At 42.0% G+C, this 17,187-nt stretch overlaps 1 protein-coding gene across 1 annotated transcript; it reads right to left on the reverse strand.

Moving 5' to 3' along the window:
- Nucleotides 1-14,053: 14,053 nt before the first annotated feature.
- Nucleotides 14,054-16,211, reverse strand: LOC147618384 (protein NUCLEAR FUSION DEFECTIVE 4-like). Its single transcript, XM_086775148.1, has one exon. It carries the CDS (start codon nucleotides 16,065-16,067, stop codon nucleotides 14,253-14,255), a length of 1,815 nt encoding a protein of 604 aa, XP_086631274.1. The 5' UTR covers nucleotides 16,068-16,211; the 3' UTR covers nucleotides 14,054-14,252.
- Nucleotides 16,212-17,187: the final 976 nt, after the last annotated feature.

Consider the following 17,187-nt stretch of genomic DNA (forward strand, 5'->3'; position numbering starts at 1 on the left):
ATATTTATAGAGGGGATTTATTTATTGTATTTTAAAAAAAAATTATAGATTTGAATAGGAAAAGATACATTATATTCACTAAAAAATTCACATATAAGGGACTTTTTAAATAGGCCTTGAACGCACGTGATATAGAGGATTTACATATAGTGACCCCCCCGAGATACCTCCTCGTCCAAAATTTGTGCGAATAGGTTGACTTGTTTCTGTGAGATGAATTTTTCTATCTTTCCAAAAAACCACATTCTTTGTAAAAGCATCATTGAAATCATCACAATCCTTGCGTTTATGAGATGAGCTATCACACCAAATGCACCTCTCCAGTCGTGTTTCTGGAGGTCTTTGTGTTGAAATTGAAGCAGGACTTTCAACTCTAACAGCTTTTAAATTCAAATTGAGATCTTGAATACCTTTGATCAAGCCTTCTATGGTTGAATCATCCATGTTGGAAGGCATTTTTGTCTTTGGATCCATGTTGGGATGCATTTTTGACTTTGGAGTTTCTGGGACCTTCTCAGCACCATCTTCGGAATCTTCATAGGAGTCCTCTACAATCGACTTGTCTACCCTCTTTTGGCGCTTCACAAGCAAGTTGATTGCTGCTAGAACTGCATCCCAATCATTGGTAAGACCAAGATCTCTGACAGGATCTTCAAGTAGTGGAACCAAGGTCTTTTGAAGATGAGAATCAGTAGCCTGTACAAACAACTCAACTTTCTCATTTGTGAGAGATCGATCAAACTTCTTCTCAAATTCTCAAAGAAGCTCCCTTGATGATAGCCCTTTGTTCGTTTGTTGAACCCATTTGACAAATGTTTGGGGCTTGGTGCACTCTTGCTATCTACAAGAAATATTTGATTGGCTTTTTTGCACAACTTTTGGTCGAAAGTTATCAATGGAGCATGCCAAAGCATCACTTTTGGCTCAGGAGGCACATCAACTTGCTCATAGTCAGTCATCTCAAAGATGGAGATCATTGCATGGTCATGCAAGGCATGTAGTCTAGCGAGCTACTAGTATTAGAATAGGAAACATTTAGACAAGTGTTCCTTAGATATGTTTGTATTCTCTTGCTTATGTTTTTCCAAGTGTTTCTTATCCCACATGCTAAAGGTTAACTGCATCGGCATCTTTGGGTTCCTTTCTCAAACAATATAAGTTGATTGAGTCATTAGTTATATTTTTCTAAGTGTATTGGGTTTCTACATATCAAAGGTTTACTTTGCGGCTTATTTTGGTGCCATTCTTGGGTGGTCACTCTCTATAATGGGAAGTGGCCATTTGTGGCCCCCCTTATATAAATAGGGCCAGGGCCATTTCATAACTCACATCCCTCCACCCCATAGTCAGGCACACTCTCTCGAGATTTCTCGCACAAAGCAAATAGTAAGAAGAAACCCAAACACAATAGCCAAGAGAAAAGCAAGGATGGGCCAATCTTCACAAGCTCCAAACTAGGAGCTAGATGTTGACTCCGAATGCATACATTCAGACACAGACTAAGAGCAAGCACCATGGGAGTGATATGAGATCCCAACAATCCATAGGGTAAGTATAGTAGGCAAGAAACTCCCCAAGGGAGTAGGTTCTACACCCTCCAACCTAAGACGCACACATGATCAGAACAACAGGTGATGACACTGAAGATGGCTCAAGTGATAAGGATGCCAGTGGGGAAGACGACCAGCAAGGCACACAAGACTAGCATGACAATCATGCTGATGATGATCAACAGGCTCAAGAGGAGCCTGTTACTTTCTCGCAAATGACACTGCAAGTCAAAGTTCTATAAGAAACCCTTAAGGCACCCACAAGTAGCTCAGGCACCACAAAGGGGACACCACAAAGTTTGCCGCTTTTACAGAGCATTTTTTGAGATCTGGCATTACCAAAAGAGCGTGGAGCTACTCATACGAAAAGCTCCATTCGCACGTACCTATAAGTAGGTGCGTTGCAAAGCTACAATATAGAGCTACGCATCAGTGCAGTGGGCCTCGAGGCAATTCAGGAGGCTACAGAGGCTTACTTAGTAGGTATTTTTAAGGATACTAGCCTATGTTCTATCCATGGTAAGCATGTGACCATAATGGCAATGGACATGTAGCTGGCACAATGCCTACATCAGGGCAATTAGCTCACCTTTGTAACCAATAGCCTTTCTATTGTACTGTACTAAAATGTAGCCAATAACTTCTGATTGTATTCAAGTTATTAAATGAACAAGGAGTTTTGGTGTGCCCATTGTCTCGCCATGTCATGCACTAACTCACATTTTTTACGACTTTGTCTTGTTTACACAATGAATTTCAAAGTTTACACTGCGTGCTAGAGAGAGGGGGAGCGAAAAATGATAAGCGGTAAAGTAGCATGGGCCTTGCAAGCACCCTTGGCTTCTTCTAGCAATGCCAAGCTTATGCGAGGCTCATTGCTTTGTGGAATGGCAATATCTTCATGTCTACGCTTCTCCCCCCACAACAACCAAGATGCACACACTCTTTAGCCCCCAAAACTCCTTCTAGGTGGCTTGGCATGGCCACCTAGCCTGCTCTGACAAGGCTTGTGAGGCCCTTTTCCACAAGGGGGGGTGATTTTTGGCCAAACAAGGGGTGCAATTTTTGGCCAAATCTTTGTTTGGCCAAAAGTCACCCCCTTGTCGACACCCCCTGTTTAGCGAAAAATTGCCACCTTGTGGGGACAGGGGGTTTTCAAGCATTATCAGGGCCCAGGTGGCCGTGCGCCAGACCACGTAGAAGGAGATTCTAGGCAAAAGTACATGCTCACATTGCCTGTAGATGTTGTGCATACTTAACATGATGACCAACCCCTCCACCCATGACTACACAAGGAGCATCAACATGTCTACCCTTCTCCCCCCCCCACAACAACCAAGATGCACACACTGTTTAGCCTAAAAACTCCTTCTAGGTGGCCTGGCATGGCCACCTGGCCCACATAATGCTTGCAAAGCCCCTGTCCACAAGGGGGTGATTTTTGGCCAAATAGGACCCTCTGTTTGGCCAAAAATCACCCCCTTCTGGTGGGACAAGGGCTTTGCAAGCATTGTCACAGGCCGAGTGGCCATGCCAAGCCACCTAGAAGGAGATTCTAGGCAAAAATACATGCTCAAATTTCTTATAGATGGGGTGCATACTTAACATGATGACCAACCCCTCCACCTATGACTACGCAAGGAGCATCAGATAAGCAATATCTTGACACAATGGGCATTTCCATTAATATGGTTTTCAATTTCTCATACATGTTTAGAGAGAAGGCAATCTCTTTGCATCACTCTACAACATTGGGGAGGAGGGAAGTTAGGGTGGAAGTAGCTATTTCTTGTGCTCTATCCACTCCTAGGGCTTGATTGAGTGCTATACGGGCCAAGACCTTGCCATGAAAGCCAGTGTGGAAAGTGGCGACATGGATTTTCTTACAAGGAATATTACATGAGTAGTTTGTGGGATTGTGGCAAGGCATAGGAGTTTGCTTAGGGCATTTCCATTAATATGGTTTTCAATTTCTCATACATGTTTAGAGAGAAGGCGCTTCTCTTTCCATCACTCTACAACATTGGGGAGGAGGGAAGTTAGGGTGGAAGTAGCTATTGCTTGTGCTCTATCCACTCCTAGGGCTTGCTTGGGTGCTATACGGGCCAAGACCTTGCCACAAAAGCCAGTGCCGAAAGTGGCGATTGCCATGGATTTTCTTACAAGGAATATTACATGAGCAGTTTGTGGGATTGTGGCAAGGCATAGGAGTTTGCTTAGAGCATGTAGCACCCACACCACAAAATGGCCGTGTGGGTAGAAATCATTGTGGATGATGCAGACATCCTTCATGTGCAATTTGCCAATGTAGTGGGCTAGTGTTGCTTGAGTCCCAAACACCTTGCACTCACCCCCCTTGCGGGTAGCCCACACGTCCATGTCCGAGACATCCTGCAAGAAGTAAAAGTAAGAAAAGAACATTGGCATCTTGGAGTGGTTAGTCATGTTGCTTATCCATGTCATCCATATCAGGGGTTGTGTAAAGGTTGAGAGATGATTTTCTCTCATTAACAATGGGGGGGCCACCAAGATCAGGGGAGTGTGGGGGCATTGGAGACACTTGCCAACAGCCACCTTGGCTTGGGTTGCCAAGAACTCCTCCTCTATGACCTTGCTTTTCTCTGCCACTTTGATCTCAAAGCACACCATTGCAATTATCTCTACAACTATGTCCCCTAGTGGCAACAGTTGCTCTTCAACCAGCTTAGGGGTGGGGTCAAGGGGAAACTCCATTTTTGTGCAAACAAGGCTTAGATGCTCATCTAAGCGTACCCCAAAGGCCTTTTCTGAATCATTCAGAAAAACATATTCCTCACCCTCCACAACAATAGTGGCGAGGCGACTAACCTCCAATAAGGTTTTGCTCAAGATTTTGAGGAGAACAGTGTTAGAAAATAAGTCAGACTAGGATCAAAAGCCTGACAATGCTTTATGGGATTTTCAAATAGCATTCAAGGTAGCTACTAGTTTCACACTTTTCAAGATTTTGTATGGGCTAGAGGTTGTAGTTCCTATGGAGTTTGTAGTCCCTTGTTTGAGAGTGGCAGCAGTTCTTCAAGTTATCACTTGAAGACTCATTGTCAGACATATTGTCCAAGCTTTTGGTATTGGAAGAATATAGGATCCAAGCAGCATATCAGTTGGAGATATTGCAACAGATAAAGCAAGCTTGGGTCAACAAGAATATCAAATTCAAACTTTTCTTAGAATAGGTGATCTGATAGTAGTTTGCAATTCAAAGTTGGGGCCCCATGCAAGAAAATTAAAGTCGAGGTATGTTGAACCGTTTAAGATTGTCAAAGCAGATGGCTGATGGAACATTTGTGCTCTTAGATTTGCATGGTAATTTATTCTTAAAATCAGTGGAGCAGTTTTCGCCTAAAAACATATTATGCTTCAAATTTGCATCAAAGTGAGGTCCAAATCAGGGTAATTAGTGCCATGGATCTGTGTGCCTACATTATTCAAATGGATGGGGGGAATAACATGCTTCCTAGCACGAGTCAAATCCTCCTACATACCCATATGTCACGGGATCTCATTCATAATCTAACACCTTTAGATAGAGAAGATGCTTAGGGCTGTGATGGACTTGTCGCGAGAGTAGCTATGGTGAGGAAATCTCTACGCATGAAGGAAGTAGCTAATAGGGGGGAGGATGAACCTGCAAGAAGGTCACCCGTCTGGCCATTCTCTCTGATAGCTCAATCTTATTGATCATATAAAGCAAAGCTTTATGATCCACATGAAATACTACTTTACTTGCCAACAAATAGTGTCTAAACTTCTTAAGATCATAAATCATCCCAATGCTTCCCTTTCTGTCACTAAGTAGTCCTTTTCAGCTACAAATAGCAATCTACTAGCATAATAGATTGCTCTATACCACCCCTTCACCTTATCTTGCATCAGAACTGCTCCAATTGCCACATACATGTGAAGCATCCACAAATACATGGAAATCCAAATCCTAGTCTGGTGTCTGTAGAATTGGTGCCATTACCAACATCTTCTTTAACAGCTGAAAGGCGTCATCCTGTTCCTTTCCCCAATGAAATTTAACACCATGCTTTTGCAACTTTGTCAGAGGATGACACACATGAGCCAAGTACCTCAAATGCCTATTATACCATTTGATCTAACCAATAAACCTCCCTAGCTACATGACATTTCTAGGTGGCAAAGCATCCCTGATAACTAACACTTTCTTTTCATTTGCATACCCTCCTTGGAGATAACATGCCCTAACAAGATGCCGCTTCTTACTGATTGTTGTTGCAAAAGCACACTTAGCAAGGTTTAAGGTACACCAACATCTTTGAGCCTCTAAAAGCATAGTTTGAGATGTAACAAATGATCAGACTCCTTCCCAAAAACAATAAAATCATCAAGGAACACCCTCATGAATGTAGTAATATAGGGTTCAAACACTTGCTGCACCCATGTTTGAAATGTTGAAGAAGCATTCTTCAGTCCAAATGTCATCACTTTGGATGCAAATACTCCCCTCTATCACAAAATCTGTCTTGTACTTATCGTCACATTAGGAGCCATTAGAATCTGATTATTGTATCCACTGAACCCATCAAGGAAGCTATACATTTCATGACCTGCTACTATTGAGTCGAACAATGTGTCACAAAATGGCAAGGAAAAAGGATCTATTATTGTTGCAGCATTTAACTTCCTATAATCAACCACAGACCCTAATCTTGCCATTCTTCTTGGGGATAACCACTATTGGTGAAAGCCATGTCACCTCATGCATAGGGTAGGTAAATCCCACTTTCAAAAGCTTATCAATTTCCTCCTTTACCTGCTTTGCAAATTTAGGATTCATTTCTATACCTCTTTTGCACAACAGGAACTGCATCCTTCTTAAGGTTAATCTTATGGTGGGGCAAAACTATGGATCCACTCCTTTCATGTCTATGTAATGCAAAGCAAAATTGTCCTTAAATTCTAGTAATAAAGCATACAAGTCCGATTTGAATTGAGTTGTTTGATTGACTCTAATCTCGGACATTTTTAGAATCCTTTGCACTTTCCAGATTCAGATCCTCCAAGTCATCCTCTTTAACCCTAGAAATCTTAGTCATATGCTCTTCAAATCCCTCTATGCTTCCACCACAGCTCTGTTAGGTGAAATTTCAGTGTCCTCCTCATTCTCATCCCCTAACATATTTTCAACATATCTATCTGAAGCTCTTTGTCCAACTGTGCATCCAGCTCTACTAACTCTGGATCTTTTCTCTCCCCCTTTTGGTACATGTACTGTTTCACAATTTTCTCCACATTTACTTCAAAAACTGGAGGAACTGTGGGATTCCTACTCAAAAACTCCTCTTCCTCATCCTCCTATAATTCAGAGATCGTATTTATCCCTTTCACTGCCAGTGGTCTAACACTTGATGGTAATGTCTGCTTCTGCATCAATTTCAAATTGACCTTCTTTTTCCCTTTCCTGATCACAATCTCATCTAAACTCCAATCATGCCACACTTTGGATGCCCTTAACCATGGTCTTCCCAGAATCATTGAATAGGAATTCAATGAGGATTCCAATTGAAGCACCACAAATGTAATTAAAAAACTCAAACTTGCTACTTGCATTGCATATCCCTTCACCATCCCAATGGGCTGCACTCTTCTCTGGTTAGCCATCTTCACTTGTTTGGAATGAAACTAGTTCAAAATCAGATATTCCTAATTTCTGACAAATGTCCAATGACAAAATATTGACACTTGACCCTCCATCAATTAGCACTCCTTGGATAGGATGGTTACACAAAACCACATCCACTACTCGAACTCTGTAATCAACATCTTCTATAGCTACCAAATTTGCTCCATGATCTAATTCCTGTCCTGCAATTGTTTTTCCCTTTGGATCATGTTCAAACTGAGTCATCAGCTTGACTTTGAATGCTAGGTCCAGATTTAGTACCTGCTCGAGATTCCAATCCAACTTGGCTTTCAACAAAGAGTTAAACAAATATTGTGCATCTACTTCCATTTGTGACACTGATTTGGTTTCCTCTATTGCCTGAGGTCCTTTACACTTCTGCTTATGCAAAGGTTTGATCTCTTCTAGTGGTATGAGTTCCTAATTTTCTTGAATCTTCTAAATTTTCTTTATCACTCCAAGTATGACTTTATTTTGAGCTTCCCACTGCATAGGCTATCATCTTTCTGATGCTTTCCTTCCAAAGAAACCTTCATCTTTGTTTAGATCTGGTCACTGCCATACCATCCAATGGCTCAGAAAACTGCTCCCCATCCTTACATTGGGAACAATCACAACTCCCATGAGTCTGATTCTGACTAGATTCTCCATTTTCTAACAAAGCACTCTGAATATTTTCCGTAATGACTACATTTAATTGTGCTGGTGGTTGCTATGGCTGATTTGGTAAAAATCTTGTCTTGGTACTATTGGAATGTCCCTTTCATTCCTATGCTTGCACCAAAAGCTCACATGCAGGACCTTGTCTATGTCCTGAGACTCCACAATAAGTACATTCATTTTCTTCAACTCTGGTCTGAATGAATGGATTAGAACTTCGTTGCTATCATCCCCATGCTCCCTGGCTTTGCATACTAGAGTCATTATGTTGAGGTCCCTGATTTCTCCTACAAGGCCTTCTAGGTTGGTCTAGTGCCTCTTGATTAGCCTGAGAGGTGGGCATTTGCACTACTCTATTGGCTGACTTGACTAACCCACGCGAGCTGGAAGCCACCCTCTATAGTTTGGATTATACCAACAATTGCTAGTAGGATGACCCCCTTTTTGATAGATTTCACAAAAAGGTTTGGAATTTTCACTTGTAGGAATCATTCCTAACACTTTCATCCTCTCCTTCAGCTTCTTATCCAATTTAGACTCCTTACTAGATTTCTTCTTATCCTTCTTGCCCTTCTTTTTCCTTTTCTTAGACTTTAGCTTCTTGTGGAATGTTTATGTTTCTTCTTCTTCTTTGACTTCTCAGTCCAATCATCATCGTCAAAACTGTCAGAATTATCACTGTCTGACTCTATATCAGAATCTGTATCTGAACTCTCAAAATCTGAAGAATCCTCAAAGTCTGAATCATCTGAGTCATAACCACTTTTCTTGATTTTGACCCTTCTTTCAGCTCTCATGGCATCATTGACCATGTCTATGAGGTCCCCTTGATTCTGAATATTCTTCCTGCCCCACTGAACTGTGAAGCTTCTTGTTTAGAATTTGGCAAAAATAGTCTCCAAACTGCTCTGCTATTGGTCTCTGACCTGCTTGCATCCTATTGTACAATGTCCTAAACTTCTGTGCATAATCCTCTACTCTCAACTTCTTTTACTATAGACCCCTCAGCTTCTTTAGCACATGTTCAGGGGTCTTTTCCTTCCTAAACCTAGCCAAGAATGTTGCCTTCTTCAGGGAATTATAATTAGAAAAATGAGCCATTCCATACCTAGCAAACCAAGCCATTACCGTGACTTCTAATGTTGCTGCAAAAAATTGCTCCTTCTTCATGTCATCTGGATGAATTGCATACCCCCACTAGCCTACCATCTACTTTGAAACTGACCAACATGGCTATCAGTATCAACTTTATCTTTCTTGTTGGCACTGAATTTGGCTAGGCCAACCTTTAGATTGATAGGCCATCAGCATCAGCTTTATCTTTCTTGTTGGTATGTCTTGGAATTGGAGGTGGAGGTAGTGGATAAAACTGAAAAGCTCTCCTGACTCTTAAGATATGAGCTACTATAGCTCTTGTTCCCACTAAGAAATTAGCAGCCCTTATTATAGGTGAATCATGTTCATGCTCTTCTCGAGTTGTCCTTGAATTTCTTGCACCAAATGTACCTGTAATATCAGATGGATCCTGTTTGACCATTTCCTAATTATCAGACTCGAAGTTCTCCTTAGAACCACTGAATGTCCACTGGGTTGATTCCACGGGAGAATTAGTGGGCTCCACTGCTTCCTCCCTATCATTTGATGCTAATGGCACTCCATCCACATACATATGATATCTGGTGTAGTGGCCATGTGATGGTCGCGTTCTACCAAGGCCCTCTACAATACTGATGGTAATGACTATAACCACCATGAATCTAAAATTGAGAGCAATTTTTCAAAAAATGCTGCAGAGCCTATTGAGCAATAACAGCTCCAAATAGCAATCACCAGTGCTTTTGATGTTGTTGTACTTTATCCCTGACCATGCACAATATATCCTTGGATAGTTTGGAAAAACGATCCTTCATGAAAACTTACCTACTTTTGAGAGGAAAAAAAGCTAATTCCACAAGTATTGCTCACATTTCCACATGTTGTGGCCCAAAACCTTCCCAAAAATGAGCCTTGAGTGCTCTTCGGGAGTTTTGAAACTCCAAATTCTTTCCCCGTGAGTGCAATTGAAGCTTGGATTCTACTGTCTAAGATTTTGATTTTTGAAAACATGCTATGAAGGCTATATAGGAGAATCATAGACAATTTCTCATCCCCCGAGTGCCCTAGTTTAGCCCTGATTCACCCAGAACTGACCTTGAAATGCACTAAAACATTACTGTTATGCAAGGATGGTTCGTGAATTAGCTTTGCCTTTTAAAGTTAAGTTATTTTTTCTTAAGACGAGGACTTAGATGCACTAGTGATAGCTAGCTCTAATGCTACTACCTCAGGTCAAGAGTAAGGGACTCTGAGAAGGCCCTTACAAACTTTCCAATAAAAAGAAAGAGCTATCTTTAGCTCGAGACAATAAATCAATGGGGGGGGAAGGATCCTTCAAACAATAAGTGAGGGGTATTTATGCAAGTTAGAGAGAGGTGGGGTTGTGTGTGTGTGGAAAAGTCTTTAGACATATCACGTGAAGCACATGGAAAAAGAAAAGGAGCTAAGTGGGATAGCGTGGTGGTCTAGTTCCTGTAATGAAAAAGAGGGAAAATATTAACAAAAGCAGAGGCTTTAAAAGAGACTTCACATATATAGGATATTATTACAATGGGTGGTAATGAGAAACCATGGTAGGATGCCAATGAGATGCTTTGAATTTGCCTCTGCTTACTGTTAAAATGACAAAGGGATGGTAAATGGTAGGCAAAGGAGGCTTTTAATCCTTGTCAAAATTGGGTATGCACCAAATCACATATGGATACATGGGACAATTGCATGGCCATAGGTATGTTGGCATTCCTCTAGATGCCCATGGCCATAGGTATGTTGGCATTCCTCTAGATGCCCATTTGTCAAATCATTGCATCCCAATCTATGTGTGCATGTCCACCCATTGCATTAGGTTGCATGCCATATTGTCTCTAAGTTCTACCTTATGCATATGGAAGTGCATGGTGATAAGGCATGCTTTTTGTACACCAATTGATGCTTATGGGTGCCTAATAGGTATGCAAGTATATGCTATACACATATATCAATCACCAAGTGCTCACATTGATGCTTACGGGTGCCTAGTAGGTACGCAAGTATATGCTATACGCACAGATTGATCACCAAGTGCTCACATTTTGAGTCCCCATGTATGGTTATGGCCATGTGGATCTTTAAATTTATACTTGAGCCTATACATATAGGATATGTGTACACCATCCTTCAATATATGCATGCCAAATATATGGGTAGATGTGTGCATACCTATGGATGCATGCACCGCTACATGGTTGCATATACCACCAAGTGTAGGTTCATGTGTGCATGTGACTGCATGTAGACTTGTCTATGTATGTGTGTTGATAAGTGCCATCCATGCATACATGTGTGTGTCATGGTGCTTTGTATGTGTGTAGGTACATGTGGGTGCTTTGTATGTGTAGGTACATGTGGGTGTATGCGTCTATGTTTTTAAGGGAGTGTAAAAGTGTGTATAAAAATGTACATATATGTTTCTATGTGTGGCAATGAGAGAGAGTGTCCTATGGTTACATCTAACACCACAAAAAGTGGACCGATTGTGTGTGCAAGTATCAGAGTGTGTGAGTGGGTACATGCATATATGTATGTAAGTGAGTGTGTGTGTCGGTGTCTGTGTGTGTGTGTGTGTGTGTGTACATGTGAGTGTTATGCACAAAAAAAAGTTTGCATCAAGGAGAATATTTGTGGATACTTATGGTGTTGTTGTAAAAGATACCATAAGAGGGTTTTAAGTGTGCATGAGAGTGAGTGCAAGTGTGCTCATGTAGGCACACTTGCACTTCAATGAAGTGTTGGGGCTACTTTTCTCACACCTCCACAAGAACAAGCAAAGCTATCCAAAGTGGAGACAACGATTGGGGAAGTGAATGATGAAGGTGAGTATTCTAAATCTCCTCTACGATGATTGACTTCATCTATTCATGATTTAAAAGCTTCTATAATTAAAATTTGGTGAAAATTTGGAAAACACAATTTGGACTTCTTGATAAATTTGGGTAGTACACATAGCTTTCTTTCTTCTAAGAGAACCTAAATCTTGACTTGAACATCAAAAGACCTATGGAATTGGCCAATGAGAAGAAAAATTTCACAAAGGAGTACATTGAAAATATCTCTTTTTCTTTGTATCGTCAAAAGCATGCATGTAACTGCCATTGATATGGGGGAATGTGATATAATAATTGGTATGGATTGGTAATTCATAATCATATGCTTATTCATTGTGAAGAGAGAACACTCTCACATTCAAACATACACAAATGGGAGTGATTGCAAGATTTGTGGGGAAGAAAGAGATTGTAAATTGTTGATCATATCTACCATGAAAGTTTTGAGGGGGATTAAACAAGGGTGCAAAAGTTTCTTAATCTTTAAGTGCAACCTTGTGTTACAAGTGGTATGTTTGTTCCATGGTTTGAATGATTAGAATGAGGTCTTCGATGATTATTGCATTGATTATTTGACTAATTCTAGTTAGGTCAATTACGAGGAGCCATCATAGAAGAATTCTCCAGATGGTGCTTGAAGGAGTCATTATTACTTTGATTATTTGGCTGATTCTAGTTAGGTCAATTACGAGGAGCCATAATAGAAGAATTCTCCAGACGGTGCTTGAAGGAATCATTATCATATCCACCCTTACCACTACTGCAGCTCTTCTCTCATGAAACTTCTCTATCCTCTCATAGTTATTCACATTGACCCACTAATATCCAAAGAATACATCCCACACCTTTGACTTGGAATCTTAATTCATCTCACAGACCTTCGATCAATTTTCTCTTAAGCATATTGCCAATCACTTTAGGTGTGTATTTGTGAAGATGTAAGAATTTCTCCTTATACTCATCCACATTCAAATTATGCTTGTCTACTTTGTACTATTTAAAACCATAAAATTCCATCTTCTTCTCCATATTGTAATAATGAGGAGAGCAATACCTCTTTTTTGCTTCTACGTGAAATTTTTCATGCATGTAATATATAAAACTTCCAACATAATTTTGCTATGTTATGTAATTGCAAGATAGTGATCTTTGCTTTTGCCTCTTTTGAAAATCTCCACAATGCAAAAGAATCTTCTAGCTCTTCGATCCAGGCTTCAAGATCTTTGCCCCCATTATTTGTATGCCATCGAATTTGTTAAGTCTTGCTTTCTTGAAGACTTGCTTTATGATGGTAGCCTTGCTAGCATCCTCCTCGTCAAATTCTTCTCTCTCTCTCTTCCTTCATGGGGTGGCAAATCACAACACCTCGATTCATGGTTCATGGAGTAGGTGACATTGTACCATCTTCCTCATTCAATTCAATAGAAATACTCGCATCTTTAATAACTCTCTTATTGGTTCTTCCTTTTTCCAAGTCCATCGTAAGTCTTTGAATCAACTCCTCTTATTCTTTGATCCACCTTTCGTAAGCCTCCATCATCATTGGATTTGAGTTTTTCTCTAATAGCACTTCTTGATCTTTACAAATAAATTAGAACTCGAAGAAGAATGTAAGGGAGAAAATGCTGCTTGGTGTTCAGGCTGTTATCTCTTGGAATTGCATTAATTGTAGGATTTGTTGAACATGGTGAGCTTGCTCAAGCACTGAACTGTACTTTTGAATAAGCAATACAGGTGGATTAAAGCAACAGGCCGACTGATGTTCTTACGGCACAAAGAGAATGTATATCTACACTAGAAGAGATTGCTCATTAAGTGTCCCTGATTGCATTCATGCCGCACCAGGCTCTCACATGCACACAATGCCAATCACTCTGCGGAGAGATTAAACCCCATTATAATTTTATCTTTGAAAGGCTTGATCTCTTCCCAAAAAATTTGATGCTACAAAGGCAGCTTTGCTCTGTCGCCATTCAGTTCAGGGTATACATGCATGGTCTTCTGGGGTGCTGCTGGCTCATTCTGGATTTTAGTCGTTTTCTTCCAGAGCTAGTTATAAGAGAAAACCGGTCTACAAAAATTGATCGAATTTGGAGTAATATCATTTTTATACTGGTCTGATCATTGATGAGCTCATAAATTGATGGCAAATTAAAAATATAGCTAAGAGTACACCACAAATATATACGAGTCATTGCTAGTTTTAAACTATCATTACATTTATCAGATATTTGAATAAAGCTTTGAATCGATAGAAATGACTATGTTTCAACCAGAATAGAGCAAAGATATTGTACTCCTTGAATCCATTTCTCCATGAGAATAGTGCAGGACCTATTTACTTTTAGTGACTTGTTTCACTAATAGAGCTTCATTGTTACACTGGACCTCCCATTCTCATCTTCTGTAGTATGCCTTTGTGCGCAATGTGAGGATCACACACAAGAGCACCCCAAATGCTGTTACTCCAGTCATGATAAAGAATGTGTTACGGAAACACTGGGACCCTTTGCAAAGGAGGGTTGTTGATGAACCATCTGGAGAAGATTGCTTACTGGCCTCATCATCATAAAGAACACCAGCAACGCGAATGGATAGGATGTACTGCCCTAGTGGCCCTGCGCAAGCTAGCACTGTGTAGATTGTGCCTAGGACTTTGAGGCCATAGAGCTCTGACACGATCACCGCAGTGAGTGTGTATTGAGCTCCAAGAGCCAAACCGGTCAGAATACAGCCAATGTAGAGTGCACCACTCACCCCCAATGCGATCAACAAGTTGGCCACCATTAAGGCTGCCATTGAGATGCAGAAGAGAGCAGGGCGAGATGTGAGGGCTGCATACCGCCCACGACGATGATCCATGAACATGTCAGAGAGGGAGCCGGATAGGATACGACCAAAGAAGTTCCATATGCTGACCAGAGCAACCAGGGTGTTGATCTTGATGGATGAGTAATTCAGTGAGTATCCCACTTGCGCCATATTATTGAGCAATGCCATGATGGCACCCAGGCCACAAGTCAATGCTAAGAAGAGTATCCACAGGTCCAAGGACATTAAGGCCTGTGCAATGGAGTGATCTTCACCTATTGCTGGTCTTGACGAAACTAAAACTAGACAAAACTGAATCCCTCTTGTATACTTATTGGATGTGGGCAGTGGCGCTGACCCCGCGGGCGCAGTACTTCCTAGTATGGCAGGAGGGCTAGGATGCTGCTCATCTTGCAGATCAGGGGCAGCCTTGGAGTACTCCTCCTTATCACCATCTTGTGAAGGGTGGAGGCTGTGATTGGTGGTGGCTCGCAACTCAGGTGTGAAATCCTGCAGCACGGGCTGCTGCTCATGGTTTTGTTGAACAACGTTCAAGGGCAGTGCCGATTGTTGGCGGCTAGTTTGATCCGCTGTAGCTGCCTCCTCCCACAACACCACCGCCAATGGTAAGCACAGAATGAGGATCATGAGTGATGTGAGACCTGCAACAACAGGCCTTGAAAGTGACACCACATTCTCTACCACCAGGATTCCCATGAGATATAGCGCGAGTGTGATGGCGATTCCTTGGAAGTAGTGCATGGTGGTTGCATCACGCTTTTGGTGGGTGTCATCCACATACCGCATGAGGAACATGCAAAGCAGCGAGACCAGAGTAGGAAGGCATGCGGCAAGCAAGAGGAACGAGACAGGGTCATCCCCAAAGATGGCATAGTAAATCTGTGGGAGGATAGCACCGCTGAGGCCATAGAAGCCCTTTACAAGGCCCAACACTGTACCTCGGCTGCGTGGGAAGTTTCGCAGTGCCACTACCATGACTGCCGTCTCCGGGAAGGTCTGTGCATTGGCCCCAACGGCTAGGAACAAGCAGAAGTGCCACACTCTCCGCTTGCTCAAGATGCGGCCCGTGAGGGCCAGCCATGCCAACAAGTAGCCCAAAGCGTTGAGCGCAGCACCTATTGCCATTATCCCTGCCGGCAGCGCCCACAAATCATATAGCAGCCCTGCGATGAAGCCCACTCCATCACCGACACCCAGAAATAAGGAGATGGTGTTGAGGTCCTTCTGATCCAGCCTCAAGGACGCCTTAATGCTCTGCGAGTACACAGAGAAGTCGAAGGCCGCACCAGCAGAAGCCATTAAATACATGCCCGCCACCATTACCAGCCACTTGCTCTGCATCACTCTCCTCAAATATTCCACCACAGCTGCTGCCGCCATAATGGGCGGAGCAGAAAGACCAGAGAAGAGGAAACGGACGACTGGGAAGGGGGCAGAAAGAGAAAGAGAGAGAGAGAGAGAGAGAGAGAAGAAGAAGAAGAAGAAGACGACCCAGGTGGAGGAGGGGAGAGGCTGAGCCGCTGAACTGTGACCGGAAAACGCCCACTTATAAAACGGAGCAAGAGAACTCTTTAAGGGGATGACGTCCCACTAAGGCCGGTGTCACACTATACCGCCCGGCCACCTATGGAAAAAGGACTGCCGACTTACAATTGCAAATTTGGAGGGCATCCTCTACAATGAGTTTATTGGCTTAGGAGTAAAGGTGTGTAGTCCTCATGCTGCCCATGATGTTACCGGCCTATATACTCCGGTCAAGTTTTTTGGAAAAACCTGGCCGTGTGTAGGGTTCCGGGAAGGTTTTTTAGGGAGAAGGAATTAATCCTTTTTACCGAATGAGAAGGAAATTGCCATTTTTGAGAAGGAGATTTTGTACAAGTTGAACAAGTTCTGAACCCAACTTTTCCCGATAGGCACTCAAAGACGACCGTAGCCTGAGTATTAGTGTGTGGAGTTGGCCCACCACCAAAAGCTGCATGCGGGCGACTCACTTGTCCAGCAAGTCATCATGTTCTACAACAGGTTTCACAAGAGAGCAAGACCAAGATTTATGAGCTCACGACCTGCTACAATAGGTTCTTCTTTCCATTTGAGAGGGGGTGGGACAAACTATTGAAGCGCTACGCGCCTCACTTTTATCGGATGAGAGCAACCGAAATGAGCTTCTCGTTTAATCAGAGCAATTGCCATGCTACATACCGCATTTCCCTCCCCCTTTTGAGCTCTTAACTGGTCATCTAACAATAATCAATATTTGTTTAGGGTGATTGGCGTGATCGAAGCCAATACTCTAAATGTTAGATTACAGTTGCACGTGACCAAACAATGTTGCAACGTAGAAACTTTTTTCTGTTATTGAGGAGGTGTACACTATAAGTGTGTGCACATGCACACACATATACATCACCGGGCAATAGCTAAATGGGTAAAGTGTTGCATTGTTAAACCCCAAGTCGTGGTTTTGAACACTTTTGATGCTACATGAATTGATGCCCATTAA

The sequence above is a fragment of the Cibotium barometz genome, chromosome 35, assembly GCF_041138505.1.
Source record: "Cibotium barometz isolate CiBa-2024 chromosome 35, ASM4113850v1, whole genome shotgun sequence".
NCBI classification, from domain to species: Eukaryota; Viridiplantae; Streptophyta; class Polypodiopsida; order Cyatheales; family Cibotiaceae; genus Cibotium; species Cibotium barometz.